The sequence below is a fragment of the Lissotriton helveticus genome, chromosome 3_1 (assembly GCF_964261635.1).
Source record: "Lissotriton helveticus chromosome 3_1, aLisHel1.1, whole genome shotgun sequence".
Lineage (NCBI taxonomy): Eukaryota > Metazoa > Chordata > Amphibia > Caudata > Salamandridae > Lissotriton > Lissotriton helveticus.
Genome location: NC_136061.1, coordinates 6,554,559 through 6,572,120, shown reverse-complemented (window position 1 = coordinate 6,572,120; position 17,562 = coordinate 6,554,559). Strand labels below are relative to the sequence as shown.

At 44.1% G+C, this 17,562-nt stretch overlaps 1 protein-coding gene across 1 annotated transcript in view; it reads right to left on the bottom strand.

The window, feature by feature from the left end:
- LOC144824371 (fish-egg lectin-like) overlaps positions 1 to 7,932 on the bottom strand; it is a 62,191-nt gene extending 54,259 nt beyond the window's left edge. The window contains exon 1 of the mRNA XM_078683482.1: positions 7,839 to 7,932. Coding sequence (XP_078539608.1) covers positions 7,839 to 7,890 — 52 coding nt within the window. The 5' untranslated portion in view covers positions 7,891 to 7,932. The remainder of the gene's footprint in view (positions 1 to 7,838) is intronic.
- Between the last annotated feature and the right edge of the window lie 9,630 nt (positions 7,933 to 17,562).

The following is a 17,562-nucleotide window of genomic DNA, read 5'->3' as shown; positions in this document are numbered from 1 at the left end:
AGACTCGCATGTCCACCACTCAAATTAATTCATATTTCCTTATATTAATTCACCACTAATCCTTTTTAGGTTCCAGAGTAGTGAGCTACTCTCAGAAAAGCACCTCAACACCTTGTCCAGGGTAGTAAGCGCTATTTAAATGCAATTGCACGTACTGCTTATGAAATGGGGTGTAAGACATTGATTTTGTGGCCACTCCACCAAAATGTGTATGTCTTGCTATCCACAAGAAATGTTTTCCCATATTCACAGGTTGTAATAGTATTTTGATGATTTGCAGCATATTTTCCATGTCTGCACATCCCTGCAAAAGAATCCAGTCTGTGCTCAACTGTCAGCAAACTCGTGAAAATATCAATGTTTGCAGCATCAGCGATACTCCTAGTGATGGGATACTGAAGGGATAGGGCAAGTCACCAGTAATGTTGCTAATGTTCTCATTTCCTAAATCACCTGTGAATATAAATCTAAATCCTGTTTCAATAAAAAATACTAGCAATATCCTTGTAACATGCTTATAGTTGTAAACAGACTTCATCTACTTCCATTGTCCGAAAACAAATCTCAAAAAGACAAACACAACTATGCTTCAGTGATGATATTAAGTAACCAGTATCATCATTGACGACACCAGTGATGTCACCTTTGAAGCCTCAGATGTGACGTGTGCGGTCCTGGATAGTGCGTTGAATGAGTTACACTAGCCTCGGGCATTTAAATGATGACTTTCAATGGGGCTGTTCTGCTCCTGTCAGAGAAGTCTCATGAGGGAACTTTTATGAGCTTTTAACTAGTCACTTAATACCTAACTATAACCTTCCTCTATAAAAGTTTTCCGTGATTCTTTAGAGTCTTCTTTGGTATAGTTCCACAGCTCCCTGTCCCTCTGCCCTCAGCATCTGTCAGTATCCATCAACACCTAAGCTCTTTTTATATCACTTGCCACAGCCTCCTGCAGCTATAATTGTCCGATAGTTGTCTGATAAGCCAACTGGGTCCACAACAAGGTTTTTGACCTTTTTCTGCATCCAGTTGAATGAATGAAAAATGAATACGCATTTATATAGCGCATGGCTACCCGAAGGGCATCCTTGTTCTCAGGGTCCACTGGGGGCTGGGGGTTGAGAATGATAATAACTTACATTTCCTCCGTATCTATTGGCTGTAGCATACTATTTCCTGTTGTTCCTCATGTCTTTCTCGTATCAGTCTCCCGTCTCACCTTTGATATACCTCTCAACCGGCACTCCCATTCCTCTCACCCCTCCACACACACCTCTCCCCCTGAACTCAAACTGCTCATCCTGCACGGCCCCAGCAACGCCGGGGATGCCTGGCTTCACCTTGGGGTGCCCTCTCACTGGGAAAGCCAGGACGGGTTCCCCAGCGGTATACAGCGCCAGGACACCACGTAACGAGGTAACAGTGCGCTTTACAAGTATACATACATTACATTACATTACATTACTTTTGCTATTGACATACTGCTCACCCTATACTCACACACCTCTTACCTCGTGCAAGGTAACATCTCTCACAATGTACATGTAAGGCATTTACCAATGCTTGTTAAACTTTCGCCCCGCTGGATAATCTGTCAAGGTATACCTATGTTTACCACTTTCAAGTCCATACTGAACACTTCAATATATGCAAATTCCTCAAAAATGTCTGAACAGAATTACACCAAATCACAAAAAGCACACTTTCTGAGCAACGGTCTAACTTTTTGCCTAATTTAGTGTAGTTCTCCTGCCCTGTTTTTTGTGTAGCTGCAACAGATGTTTTCCATGGGGCATTAACACAGCAACTAAGTGTTTTGGGTCCCTTTTTTCTTGTCCTTCACTTTATGGATTGGCTCAAAACTTTCCAGGAAGTGCAGGTCGATTAACTCTTTTTGGAAAGTCTTGTGAAGATTCGTCAAATAGCACCAAGGTTATGAGAGAAATGTAAACATATCTTCCAGTGAAAACTTGCCTAACTACAGCTGCACTTTGGCCAGGGGTGTCCACTACCTGTGTCCCTATTTGCTTTGGTCATGGAAACACTGGTAAGGAAATATCATCACAGAAAAGAAATGTGCTTTGGGAAAAACAGCCTGCTCTTGTCGAGGTACCCTGATGATGTCCCCCTCCTGATTAAGAATCCTGTCTGCAACAAGGACACTATGAGTTGGGGGGACAGAGTTGCATACAGATGATGGTCAGGATTATAAATAAACTGGAGTCAATACATTATTGACTTATTATTTTTGAAGTAAAAAAAATCAATGAAAATAAGTAGAGAAAAACAAATGTCACATTTTCGTCTATAATTCTTTTGCCCCAATGGCTGTTTTGTAAACATATTATACCCTTGCATTCAGCAGACTCCTCTAGTTGAAGGAATATACAAAGTTCATTTGTTCTCCACGAACGCACAATACCCAGAGCCGTCTATTGAACTCCTGCTTATGATATGCTTGAGTACTGACCATACATCAATTCATATGATATGTATGCCCTGGAGCCTCAGAGACTCCTCTGAGAGAGTCCACAGCGTAAAGGGAGCCACACCCAGCGGAGGTGTGGGAATGACACCATTTCCACTGGGATCACAGCACACCGGACATTGGACACTCTTTTTTCATTCTTTGTCTACATCCCCTGCTCCTATCCTCTCTCCCCTGAATCTCTCCCCTTGCCTGCTTTTTCCTTTACATATATGTTTTTAACACATGTAATTACACTCCAGCAATTTAATATGCTCTGAAACTGGGTGACTTGTAACTATGTAACTGGTAAATATACTCTGGAACAATTCTCTTCCTCATGCGAAGCGCTCTGATACCTCCGGGTCTAGCCAGCGCTATATAAAACTTTTGAAATGATATAAATAAATACATAAAATATTGTGCCTCAGATGGATTCCACTAAAATGCCAAAAATCTAGGGCAACATTCATGGCCAAGTCAGGCAGCACAGCACCGCAATCCACCTCGCTGTGCTGCACGACCAGGAGAGGGCAGGAATGTACTCTATTTAAGTCAATATCGTGCAATGCTGACTTTTCCCCTTATCTTGCGCCCTTTTGGTTGTCTAACACCAAAGCAGGCACCCTTGGTCATGGTGAAAAGGTTCCTGCGTTTATGCAGGATTGATTTTCAGCACAGATAGAAAGAGGAGGTAACAAGGAGAAAGATGGATATTTCTTCGTGTCATGCCTCACCGGGGTAGATGTAGGTTTTTGGCACATTCTTAGGTCTACCACTTGTTGCGTGGGAATACCTGTGCAGCACCCATGGAAATGACTCTCTGGTGCAAAGTGAGGCACTGCGGTGAATTGTGCAGCGTTGCATTAGTCGAGATTTACACGCAGAGCCCTGGAAGGTGGCCTTGAGTGGCTTTAAATAACTCATTTTTAAGGTGCGCTGCCACTGGCGTAACGAAAAGTGAGGGGGCCTCCCTGCACGGTACTTAGGAGGGGCCCTCTGGGCTCAATCAGGAGCTCTCCGGCCAGAGGGCAGTGGCCAGGGGGCCCCTTGGAGCTAGGGGCCCCCCCACACCGCATGGGATGCGGGGGCCTGTGCTACGCCCCTGGGCGTTGCTCCTGCACCAAGTTGTGTGGCACAAGAACGACACGTAGTGGAACGTAAATATGCCCCCTACATTTCCAATTGCTGGAGGACTGACCCAGGAAAAATATGATAATAATTTACCAAAGATACATTGATACCATCATAGTGGGGAATTATGGGGTTTGTGGACTCTGTGCCTCGTTTAGTTTGGTGACGGAGACTTCCCTGCCTGCGCTGCAGCATCCAATAAACAGTACTGTAGAGTTAAAGGTGGCAAAGTGTCTGAGGGCAGGGTGGGAAGGGGAGAGGAAGGACAGAGGGCAACACCCTAAAAAAAATGGCAATCACTGCGTGGCAAACAATGGCGTTGAGCGTGTCTCGTCTTTGCCCCACAGTGAATTGTCTGCAAGTCAAATTCTGGGACATGTATGAGAACTGTTACAAACGTAGGGCCTCATTTACGAGGAATCGGTGTGAGGCAGTGTTGCTAGTGGTCTTGATGCTGTGCCGCCCTACGATAATGAGACCGGGCACAAATGCATCATATTTATGAAATTAATTTCATGCATTCCTGTCCATTCCCCCTGCTCTGGCGCACAGTTTGCTTCCTAGCGCCAATGTAGGCAGCCTTGCACCATGCACGGGCGCCTCCATTGCAGGCAGGATTGTTTTTGAGCAGAAAGGGGCAACTTCCTGCACAAACATAATGCTGGAATGTGCTTTCCTCGTTCTATGGGGGCTGCACTATGTAGCACACATAGAAAGAGGAAAAAAACTAGGAGAAATTAAAATATTTCTCCTTGTTACGCCTGCCCTGGGGAGGCATACGTTTTTGCCGCTGCTCATGGTTTGCGTAATTTTGAAAATCCGGGGCAGAATCAAAAAACAAGGATGTTATGTGGGAACTTCCCACTTCAAGGCCCATGGATGCAGAGTACGGCAACGCAGCGCTGTGCACGGCCTTCCCTTCTCCATATATATGAGGCTACGCAAAGCCACGCAGGGTATATATGATTGAGAGGCTTGAGCCTCTGGAGTGTCAAAAACAGTGCCGCAATGGTGGCGCAGGCTGCTTGTATATAATCCCCTTAATTAAACCCCCTCTAATGGTAAACAATGGGATCGCACTGATGGAAACGGTCGCTCTTGTAAAGCTTCTGTACCTCTTTCAGACATTCCTCTTACACTAAAGAAAGGGCTCTTTTCCCGTCTTCATCTACTAATGATGTCTCTGGCCTGGAAACAAACACGTCTTAGCTGGTCCAAGGTACAAAAGCCACACAAACAGGGTTGTTCTGATGCTCCAAAATTTGGTGGCGCAGATGCACTTTGCACATCGTCGGATACATAACTGTAGAAAGGCAACAGATTATGACTTGGAGTGGACTTAGCCACGGCCTTTGACAATGTCAATAGGTTTAAACTGTGGTCCATGATGCATAACCTAGGGATTGAAGAGGGGCTGATAAATATCTTGAAAGAGCTGCACTGGAACACCAGGGTCCGCTTCAGTCCAGAGGGGGGGCGAACCAACCAATTTTTATGTTCAGGAGGAGTAAGACAAGGGTGCATATTAGCCCCTTTTCTCTTCTCTCTTTACATTAATGCCCTAGAGAGTGCCCTCACCGCCCTAGAAGTTGATTGTCCCAAAGCAGGACCGCGTCAAATCCCAGGACTATTGTACGCGGATGACGCAGTCCTGCTGGCCAGGACCCCAAGGGCTTTACAACTTCTGGTGGACGGATTTGTTAAATTTATGGCTGACTTGGACTTGTCTGTCAACTTAACTAAATCCTTTGTCATGGTGGCTGGCAAAAAACCCGTCAATAAGAGCGTGTTTAAAATAGGGTAACATACCTTGGGCAAAGTAAAGACCTTCCCCTACTTAGGGATGCTAATGGACGGGGACATGCAGTTTAGTCAGCTGCTCGAGGATCATTGCACCAAGCTTGTCTCCTCAAATGGGGCCATCTCGAGCTTTGCCCGCAGATTGGGACGTTGGTGCCCAGAACAGATAATGGCATTATATGGCTCAATCGGTACAGCAAAGGCCTTGTATGGTGCTGAGGTATGGGGCTTCAGGGACTGCAAGCAACTTCAACAACATGAAGACAAATTTTTTCGCAGAATCCTAAAAATCCCACAAACTATCCCTGCCGAAATTGTCCATGATGAACTAGGGATGCCATATATTTCAGACAATGATAAATTAAGGCCGATCATGACATGGGTTAGAATCTGGACCAACCCGGAGGCATCTCTGAGCAGGGAAATAGTCACAGACTGCTTACAGAGAGACAAGGCCCTACAAATCCCTTGGTTAAAATATGTGAAAGACTCTCTAGCGAATATTGACCAGTGCCAACTTTTTAATGATCCTTCCTCGATCTTAAATAGTAGCAAACTGAAGGTGAAAAAAATGCTTTTAGAAAAATTTGTATCCGACAGAAGAGGCCGTGGCCTGGTAAAGAAATCAATAGCAGCCTATGCTCTTGTAAGAAATGGGGTTGGAATGGAATCATATCTGTTTCTGATGTACAGCCAAAATGATCGATTTTTAATGTGTCGTTTTAGGCTCAATTGGTTACCAAACATTTTAGCTTATCCTGCTGGTTTTACCGTAACAATTGAGCAGAAGGGTGCCTGCGGCTGCGACAATAGGTCTCCGCAGAACACCCTTCACTTTGTACTTTTATGTCCATTTTATAGTAATCCTAGACGTTTGTTTTTGGTAGACATTCTTAGGAAACAGAAATTCTACCATGCAAAAACTGCACTGTTGTTTTTACAGAAAGCTAGTGATACCCATACCCTATGTGCCATTTTAAGCTTTTTAAAAGAAGCTGTAAGATTGAGGAATACAAGAAATTAATTTGTCCTGTAAAATCAGACCTGCTTTATGAATTATACCCTCTCTTTTTTAAAGTTGTTCTTATTATCAAAAGTTCAGGAATGATATGTAATGATATTTAATGAAATTTTATAATGTAATGTGCTTTTATGAGGAATTTTTATTCTTCGAAATAAAGATTTACTGAACTGAACTGACTTGGAGTGGAGCCCGGATGGGATGCTCCCTATACCTACTGCCAGAGGCCGGCGTGTCCGGACCATGAAGTACAGACAGTAAAGTGCTTGGGGTGGCAAGGGTGGTGGCTGGCAGTGCCATGGATAATCCTCTGAAGTACTTTCTGTAGGCTGAGATCACACACTACCTTCTATGCTAGAGTGGTGATAAATCCCACTCCACTGGCAGAGTTGCGCTTGTAATGCAGGGTTCCGGCAAATCTCCACCAATCAAAGTGCCTAGCCACCTCAGGGTAGTAGTGTGCTTTATGAATTTAATTTAATTTTTGGTTAATTTCAACCTCCACATGGCAGAGCTTTTTCTTACCGTCAGCTTGTCGGCGTTAAGTTGATGAGCGAGAATTGGCATCCCCTAGCACGCATTTCGGACACTAGGATGGCACCTAGTGCTATTTTCTCAACGCAGGTGCTCGAGACCTCTCGCGATGAGAAAGCTGCAGTTCAAGTAGAAAATCTACTCCAATGGCAGCAAAGAAGCAGCGCCCTCTGGCGTGCCATGTGGGGTCATTCATGCTGATTTTACAGTGTGGGAGAAGCTCTTGGCACTAAAAATCAGGATGCCTGCTGATCCTGCTGACTTGAGCATTTTCAAGGCACAACATTGGTGTTATAACACTTTACAAATACAAAATACAACTCAAGTCAAAACCAACAAACTGAGACACAGAAACAGTATAAAAGGTGCTCAGAAGGTCGAAAACTGACTTGTGTCACCTTTGTGACCTGTGTGTTGTAAGAGTCAGGCCCACAAACTGCACCAACTGTTGTTGCACCTGTGCAATATAAGAGTCAGGCCCACACATGTACCTCATTAGTGTTGTGCATGTGTGGTGTAAGAGTCAGGCCCACAAACTGCACCAACTGTTGTTGCACATGTGCAATATAAGAGTCAGGCCCACACATTGCACCTCATTAGTGTTGCCCATGTGTGGTGTAAGAGTCAGGCTTACAGACTGCACCTCATTATTGTTGTGGATGTGTGGTATAAATGTCAGGCTCACAAACTGCACCTCGTTGTTGTTGTACCTGTGTGGTATAAGAGTCAGACCCTTAAACTGCACCTCGTTATTGTTGCATTTACACCACTGAAACCCTTCTAAGCTCCCCTTGTCCTATAGCACATGCACAGGTCTACACAGACTGTGTGATCCTGTCACACAAAGCCCTACTCACAGCGTTGGATGGGGGACCTCACCTGAGCATTCCACCATCAGGGCCAGAAGCAGCAAAGTTACTGACCACACCATTTTCTGTCTGTCTGTCCTTCTGTTTGTCTGACCTGTCCACCCTCCAAGAACTTCTGCAAGATGAGGAGAGAACTGTGTGCCGGGCCTTAAATAGGCTGCAATTCCCAGCCCCTCCCAGGAGGTGGGAACATCAGGCCATATGCGTCCGAGACTCAGAGATGCTGAGGAAGCAGAGGCTCAGCTACAACAAAGAAAAGCTGCTGAGGGAGGGGCAGAGCGAAGCTGCTGACAGAGGGACAGAGAGAAACTGCTGTGAGTGACAGATAGAAGCTGCTGCTAGAGTGACAGAGAGAATCTGCTGCCAGAGTGACAGAGAGAAGCTGCTGACAGAGGGACAGAGAGAAGCTGCTCACAAAGTGACAGATATAAGCAGCTGAAAGAGTGACAGAGAGAAGCTTCTGAAGGAGGGACAGAGAGAAGCAGCTGACAGAGGGACAGAAAGAAACTGCTGTGAGTGACAGATAGAAGCTGCTGCTAGAGTGACAGAGAGAATCTGCTGCCAGAGTGACAGAGAGAAGCTGCTGCCAGAGTGACAGAGAGAAGCTGCTGCCAAAGTGACAGATATAAGCTGCTGAAAGAGTGACAGAGAGAAGCTGCTGACAGAGTGACAGAGAGAAGCTGCTGCCAGAGTGACAGAGAGAAGCTGCTGCCAGAGTGACACAGAGTAGCTGCTGCCACAGTGACAGAGAGAAGCTACTGCCATAGTGACAGAGAATAGATGCAGACAGAGTGACAGAGAGAAGGTGCTGATAGAGGGACGGAGAGAAGCTGCTGCCAGAGTGACAGAGAAAAGCTGCTGACAGAGTGACAGAGAGACGCTGCTGACAGAGGGACGGAGACAAGCTGCTGCCAGAGTGACAGAGAGAAGCTTCTCCCACAGTGACAGAGAGAACATGCTGTGAGTGACAGAGAGAAGATGCTGAGAGACGGACAGAGATAGGTTCTGGTGCAGGAGATGCCCCTGGTCTAGGAATGCAGCAAGGTCAGGCCAGGGTCACTCTGAGGATCTGACCCACTGAGGGCATCAGCAGACGAGAGCCATGACCCAGGTCTGTGGCGATGGAACTAGGAGTGCTGGGTGCGCTGCTGCACCCCTCAACTGACAGAGGGACAGAAATAAGCAGAAGGATAAAACACCAGGCAGCCTTTCTTTTGATTGATCATGTGCTGGAGCATTTGGGTGAACACAAACCCACACACAATGAGCAGTGTTTGCTGAGAAGGTACTTTTGACGTGTGATTTATGGGGAAGGTACACATGTGTCTGAAAGTAAAACTCTTCAATGTTGCTGAACCTTCCACAAGAGTGACACTCTTCACAAGAGGGGCACTCCCCTAAAAATGGGGACACTCCCCACAAGAGGGTCACTCCAGGTAAGAGGGACACTCCTCACAAGAGTGGCGCTCCCCTGGATGGGGGACACTCACACAAGAGGGACACTCCAAACAAGAGGGACTCTCATACAAGAGGGACACTCCCCACTAGATGGAGACTCCTCACAATAGGGACACTCCTCACAATAGGGACACTCCTCACCTCACAAGAGGGGCGCACCCCACAATAGTGACACTCCCCATGAGAGGGACACTCCGGACAAGAGGTACACTCCCCTGCAAGGGGGACACTCACACAAGAGGGACACTCCCCTGCAAGGGGGAAACTCACACAAGAGGGACCCTCCTCACCTCACGTGAGGGACACTCCTCACAAGATTGTGACACTCCCCACAAGAGGGACACTTCTCACAAGAGGAACACTTGCCACAAAATGGACATTCACACAAGAGGGACACTCCAAACAACAGGGATTCTCATACAAGAGGGACACTCCCCACTAGATGGAGGCTCCTCACAATAGGGACACTTCCCAGGAGAGGGACACTCCTCACCTCACAAGAGGGGCACTCCCCACAATAGTGACACTCCACATGAGAGGGACACTCCGGACAATTATAATTTTTTTTACTAACTTCAATGTGGGAGCATTGTCCTCTACAATTTAAGGGTAGGTAGCTACATGGGAATTATATCTAAATGTGTGTCCTCACACATAGTGGCATTATCTAATGGGGTAAATTCCTTATCTAGAACACCTCAAAAGGGAAATCACATGATACCGATTATCAGGGACATGTAGATACCTCCCTTTAATAATTGTGCATCAGGTGAACTATGCATTACACATGCTAATGATCAAAATGTGGAAACAAAGGACAAGAACTAGAGAGTCCTGGTATTTCTATGATTAGAACACATCTGATCACACCAAAAATGAAAGCAGCAGGAACAAAAGGGTAAAAAAAACAAATTAAAATAGGCATTGAAAATTTGTCATGTTCAAAAAAATAAACGTAAGGTATCTCCTATTATTGAGGTGGAAAACTTGTCTTACTATAGTATTGTGTCAGCTAACCAGTCCATCACTACCCTGACAGTCAGACTGGAAAACTTCGAAGTGGGCCTAAAGCAAATTCTGGAAAACCAGTCTGGTCATTCAAAAGGGAATTATACCTAATATGAGGGTCCCTGGTACTTCACTGCAGTCTGGAAGTGTGAACTTGAACAATACGCCAACAATAATAAAAGGGCTGACTGGTGAAAGGAATACGGAAAAAGGGAAATGGGACTAGGACACAGCTAAAATCCCCAATAACTAGGCACAATGCGACATCGATCAGGGGAGAAGCAGCAAAAGAAAAATCTATAGGAAGAACAATAAATTACTTGGGTGATAGTCAGGCATGTGACACAACACCAAGAGTATGGGTGATACACAAAAGACCAAAGTAATACACAAATTTTAACTCTACCACCGGCCGCTACACCATATACTGTAATCTCATCTACTGTTCCAGTTCCTTTACCGGGGAAAATGAATCCTGGTTTCCTTTAAGGAACAAAGTCATACACTACCTAGGAAGCAGAACAGGATTAACTAGTGCAATATCATGAGAAAAGTTTAGGTCACCTTTAGCAAGAGCTGCAGATTTATAGTTCCTCCTTAGGGTCCAATTAAGGAACATTTAGTCAAGGGCTGCCTGTTCCTCAAGGGAAGGGGCAGTAACATGGCTAACTTCAGGTGACACATTTTTAATCCTATATATCTCTTTTTCTTTTCTTCAATGCCATTATAGCCAAATAGGCATACACTGATGAAGTGTTGTCTGTCATGTACACAGCATGAAGTATCATATCTGTGAAATTTAGTAACCAGAACAAGTCCAACCAATCGTTGCATAGCGATGGGCATCGTCATGACCATCCCCTCACAACACAGAGGAGCTTGTAATAGTATTAAACAACAAAAACATAGAAACAAAGACATGCATAACAAAAATACACACATGGCAAGCCATCAGGTATACTTGCTTTATACCAAGCACAGAAAGCATAGACAAATAACAATAGCATATGTAAATGAGTGGTGATGTACCACACCATGTCATGCACTTTATGCACTGTGATCCTGCAGCTCAAAACCCAATATTCTGGCCTGCTTAATTTGTCAGGATTAAAATTAATATTCATTTTTCTTACTTTCCTCAACCCCCTTTGACAGCAGGTCACCTTAGTGGCGATTGGCTGTCAAATACAACTTACTGTGTCGCTTCTGACATATAGGACCAGCAGGAACAACATGTAAGCATGTTAAGCCACCTTAATTTTGACTGCCCAAGAGTAAAACTGTTTCACAGACACTCTGTGTGTCCCTTGCGCCACAATTTTTCCTGTGAAAAATAAATCTGAATTTGCTAATCGTTTTTACCTAGGCATGTAGCCCACAAAATTCTAAGAAAGAGCTTCATCTTATTTTCTGTCTAAAACTAATGCAACATTTTATTTTCTGTTAATTGAAGGCAACTACGTGGACATTATTTTTCAAGAGCAGAAGCAGTGTGCAATATACTTGTCTAACAATCCAGAAGTAAGCTATTTGTATTATACCTAAATGTATGCAGTTACTGAAGCCTAAGACACTTTAAAGCTACTGTAAATGGCAAGAATGCTGTTTAAATTGTTTATTTTACCCAATTTCTACCTTGATATTTGGGGCACTTAAAAATAAATATCCTATAATGGTGTTACATATTAATCATCCTCAAAATGTTCTTTACGGATTTCAGAGATTGGACATTAGACATATCTCATGTAAATCCTTAGAAAAATGAGTTTTTTACGCCTGCGCCAAGTGAAATACCATTTGCAAATGTCCTCATTATGCGGTACAACACAACTTAAATTAAATGATATTGCTAGGAGGTCATAGTATGAGTATTAAGCTTTATAAATATTAAAAAACGATTTTAAAAGCACTTATTTTATAAAAACATTTCCCATAATTATTAATTTTTCTTTTAATAAAACCAATCATTTTTGATATTTCCACATATAAAAGCAAGCTGCATTCCTTGCCTATCATATTTAGACACATTCATTCACAAGCCTAAGCACAGAAGCCTAACTTGAAACATGAAAAATGTTTGCGCCACTTTTTGTTAAAATGACAATTATTATTTAGCAACAGAACCAAGAATATGCTTACAAAAATGCTTAAAGAGAGGAAAATCGTAATTGAAAGGTTTTCCTGTAATACAAATAATGAACCTTATTTTTGTAACCTTTTTTAAAACAGCATTCTGAAATGCAAAGTTTCACCCGTGTTTAACTGATGCAGTCCTGGCTGAGTAAACATTCCTTTCTTTTCGTGGCACACAAAAACGACAGCTGCTTGCTTAGCGGCAGTAAAAGCTGTTTCTCAGTGTTGAAACGTGAGCACGGTGGCTGTCTATTTAAAACTAAGACGTTTCAAGTTTTAAAAAGCGTGTGAAATACAGCAAAATTCAATATATTCAGATTATGTGTTTGCCTGTTAATATCTAATACAATGTATCTAAGGAAAATGCGTTATCATTGTTTAAATATTACAAAACACACAATCTCGTTTTTGAGGCCTTTCTATACCTATTGAATGTGATTTTTAATGTTATCTTTTAAGCATTTAACAGTTTGTACATGTGCGTAATTGCTTACTCTATAAATGAAATAGCAACATATAGCTATTGTAGCATATCATATAGTTCATTTTTGAATTTTTATTTAATTTCTAATTAATATTAATTAACTAATATTTTGCATAACAGACTGAAGACAACAAGAAAGACCACAAATACACATTGTGCTCATTTTAGACATATACAGAAAGGGGTCAAACACTCAGGACCCACAATACAGCTCACTTAATAGCCATTATTTCATAAATAGCGCTATCGCTATTTACTTACAGAAGTTGCACTAATGGGGAAAAAAACATACCACATAGACATTTAAACACACATTTAACCCACAGATCAACACTTAGGACAGAAACAAAGGACAGCCCACAGACTGTACTTAAACCAAACCATTTGCAAATACTAGTTGTAAGTCATATTTACAAGAAGCGCTTCTCAATAGTATTCCAAAAGACTGCAAAAACAGCCCAACAAACTGTTTTATTTTCAAGAAGCCAAAATACACTCAATTCACTAGCTTTGGCTGGCAGAACACCAAAAATCGCTCTGGATATCTCCATTCATAAAATTGCACAGAAAAAAAGATCCTTGTATGTATTTTGTCATATTTTAATTCCCTGGAGATGCAGAATCACCAAGGAAGAAATATGCTGTTATACCTAAACCTATTTAGATATTCCCTTAAGGGAGCCGGCTAATTCAATTCATATCTCACTATGGTACCTTCAAAAAGCAACACATTCTTCGATGTGTGCTTGAAACAGGCATGCCAAATATAGTGCAAAATATGCAGTATTATACTCAAAGTAGCTCTTAAAGTACTCTTTGTACGTTGAGCCGTTCACGTTTCATAGGAGTAGAGAAAAATCTCCTCATTACCTGCCTATATATGTTGCAACAAATATATGTTGTTTCATATAATACTTGGCCAATTTCAAATTCATATCATATTCATGTTCAAAATCAAGCTCCCGGGTAAGTGTACCTAAACTAAGCTTACCAATCGGATCCCGGGTAAGTGTTCCTAGACTACCTTACCAATCGGGTTTCAAACCTACAACAAGTGCCGCAAAACGGTTCTTACCAAACAAATGGTTGTCCAAATTCTAACTGGCAAGTTCTAAATGACCTAACGGTCTTTTCTTTTTATAATACTCACGCCAAAAAGGTTCTCAGTCAGGGGTGACATCATGTGGAGGAGCAAAATCAGGAATATCAGAAATATACTGGGCTGCAGAATCTCCATGCACAGAGTACCTCCTTAGTAGAATACTGTCCTGTCCTCCTCAGTAGATTTCTGTCTCCTGACAAGATCACTCCCTCAGATAGTCACTTCTGATGAAGTCCAAGTTGGAGCGCCAAACTGTAGTAATCAAAAATCCACTACTCAGGGGTTCCACTGATACTTAGGGCCTTATTTATGAAGGCATTGCGCCGCCGGTGCGCCACTTTTAAAATGGGAAAAAGTTGCGCACCGGCGGTGCAAGGCCTTCATAAATAAGGCCCTTATTCCATTTACACTAACAAAGAAGAAATTGGCACAGTAGCTGAAATATAAAAGAGCATCATTATTAAACTCAAATGAGTGAGACTACGTCACACAGAAGCCTTAGCAACTGAATGAGGCAGTCTGAGGAGTACAGGAAACAGAAGCTTTTATATGCTACGGGTTACATAATCAGCATAAGACTAAGGGGCAGTCCTGGCTCATGTAAGCATGCAAAATGACTAAGTTGGGCATGCAAGAACAACTTGCTCAACAAAGTGGGAGGAGAGTTACTTCTCCATACAGCAGCAAAAAATAGCCTGACAGTCATTCTAGAGAGGCAGGTGCATTCTACTAGCTAGGCCCTTCTGGGCATGTGCGAAGTGAAAGATGCTAAACATAGTTTGTCTCTAGGCAGGCTACAAGAGCAGTTAACAGAAAGGTAGGACAGAGCACATGGCAAACAAAATGGAGGCCAGAAATACAAAATAGCTTTCAGCTCATGCTAACAAATCTGTCCAATATTTAATAACTGGAGGAGTTGTTGGGTGTTGTGACGAGATGTCTGAGTCCGAGGTTGGCTAAGTTGTCAATCAGGGTGGTGGAGTTGGTGTAATTATTTTTCTCGAGGTGGAAGTTCAGGTCCCCGAGGAGAAAGTAGTCCGTGGAGGCGAGGGCGTGTGTGCTGATGTAGTCGGCGATGGAGTCACTGAACTGTGGTCAGGGTCGGGGGTCTGTAGATTAGGGTTCCTCTGAGGCTGGTGTTAGGGTCGATGTGGATCTGGAAGTGCACATGTTTGGAGGTGCTGAGGGTGTCATCGGTGTTGGTTGAGACTCTGAGAGTGTTCCTGTGGACGATAGAGATTCCTCCTCCTGCTCCGTTGATGTGGTCCTTGCAGGTGATCTTGTAGCCTTCCGGGACGACTATGGCTATGTCGGGTGCAAAGGCGAGGTTCAGCCAGGTCTCTGTCAGGAAGGTGACGTCTGGGGAGGTTGAGTCGAGTAGGTCCTAGAGTTCAACAGCGTGTTTGCAGGCGGAGCAGGTGTTGGGAAGGATGCATCTGAGGTGGTTGGGTTTTTTCCTGGTCAGCAGCATGGTGGGGCAGATGCTTGTGAAGCTGCAGTTCCGGCAGGTGAAAGCTCCGTGGGTGAACTTCGGGCGGCCAGGAAGCAGGTGCGTGAACGTTCGGTGTTGAGTGCGTGGAGGGTTCTGGCATCATAGCGGTGTCGGGCGTCGTGGCATTTGCGGGGTCCAGGGATCCTGGCGCTGTGCAGCCTCCATATGAGGGGATGTGAGAGGGAGGAGCAGCTGGGAGGCAGGAGCAGGACGGCGAATGGGACTGCAGGGGGGCAGGGCAACAGGGACATAGCGGTGCACAGTAAGGAAAAACAAGTTTAGGCAAGAAAACAAGTACAGACACAGAGGAATAAAAACAAGTCTGGGCAAGAAAGCAAGTAAAGGCACAGAGGAATAAAAACAAGTCTGGGCAATTACACCTTGTTTCTGGCCGGCACATTAGCAAAAAAAGCCATGGCAGCCTTGGTATCACTCTCCCTGTCCCAAGGTCTGATCCCAAAAACATGGAAACATGCGATCATACGGCCATTACTAAAAAACACATTTGGATCCTGCAGGTCCTGGAAATTACCATCCCATTTCACTTTTACCACTGCTACATAAAATTGCCGAAAAAAGTGTAAATCAGACGTCCCAATATCTAGAAGACAATCACAGGCTTCGTAATACACAAATGGGATTCCAACCCAAACATAGCACGGAGTCAGCTCTGCTGGAAGTAACCGAGGAATTAAAGAAAATCCCAGATCAGGGGTGCACAAGGGCTATCCTGCTACTGAATCTGAGTGCCGCATTTTCCACAATTGTCTGTGTGATACGTCACGGTGGTTAAAGGATAACTCTCTTCAGTTTAATGCTGGTAAGACGGAGGTGCTTTTTAGCGCCGGGAAAAAGATCTCCCGCCCGTTTCCAGAAAACGTTTCGCCTCCTGAAACAGTTCCCAAAGTACGGCCTGTGGCTTCAGTCCGTAATTCAGGGGTTAAGCTGGATCAAAAGCTTAGTATGGAGACTCATGTAAAAAAAATGACCGCCTGCTGCTTTGCTATCCTTCGATCTCTGAGGAAAGTATTGCCACTTTTACCATTCCAGGCACGTGCTCAAGTGGCAAGGTGCACAATCCTCAGTAGATTGGATTATTGCAACGCCCTTTTGCTGGGCTCCCCTGAGTTTCTGTTCGACAGGCTTCAAAGGGTGCAATCAGCAGCTGCTAGGCTGGCTCTGGGGCTTCCTAGAAGAGCACATGGGCCGTCTGCCCTTGCGAAGTTGCACTGGCTACCTCTGCGACAGAGGATACAATTTAAAGCCCTTTGTCTGGTGTTCGGGGCTCTTCATAGACTGGTACCTGCCTCCCTGCAACTGAAATTTACCTGGTACAAACCAGCCAGGCCTCTTCGGTCTTCAGCGGCCAGGCTGGTGAAAGTACCTAGATTTAAGAAGGTCAGAGCTGGTGGTAGATCCTTCGAGGTGGCCGCCGCTAAATTATGGAATTTGCTCCCACTGGAGATAAGGCAAACCACGGAACTTCTCCCATTTAGGAGAAAGATTAAAACCTGGTTGTTTCCTAAGTGACCCACTGTTAGGTCTTGCCCTGCCTGATACTTGTTTGCCCATGAGTCAGTTAGCGCCAGGATGCCTGTAAGGTGACAGTGCGCTCTATAAGTAAATAAAATAAACTAATAAATAAATTTGACACTGTGGAACATAGCAGACTGACCAATAGACTAAAGGATGCAGGTATCACAGGGACAGCGATTAAATGGCTGAACTCATTCCTGGAGGACAGGTCCTTCCAGTTGATGGAAGAGGAACATTTTTCAGACACCCTCCAACTATCTTGCGCAGTACCACAGGGATCTGCACTAAGTCCTACACTTTTTAATGTGTGCATGCAGCCATTGGGGGAGATAGTATAAGAATTGGGCATGTCGATTGTGTCGTTCGCCGATGATACACAACTGGTGTTATCAGTGAGGAATGACCCCCACTCTGTACATAATAATCTAGGCCCCTGCATGTCTAAACTAGCTGATTGGATGGTGTAAATGTTCCTTGAAATTAAATGGGGATAAAACGGAGCTTGTGTTCCTGGGAAACCA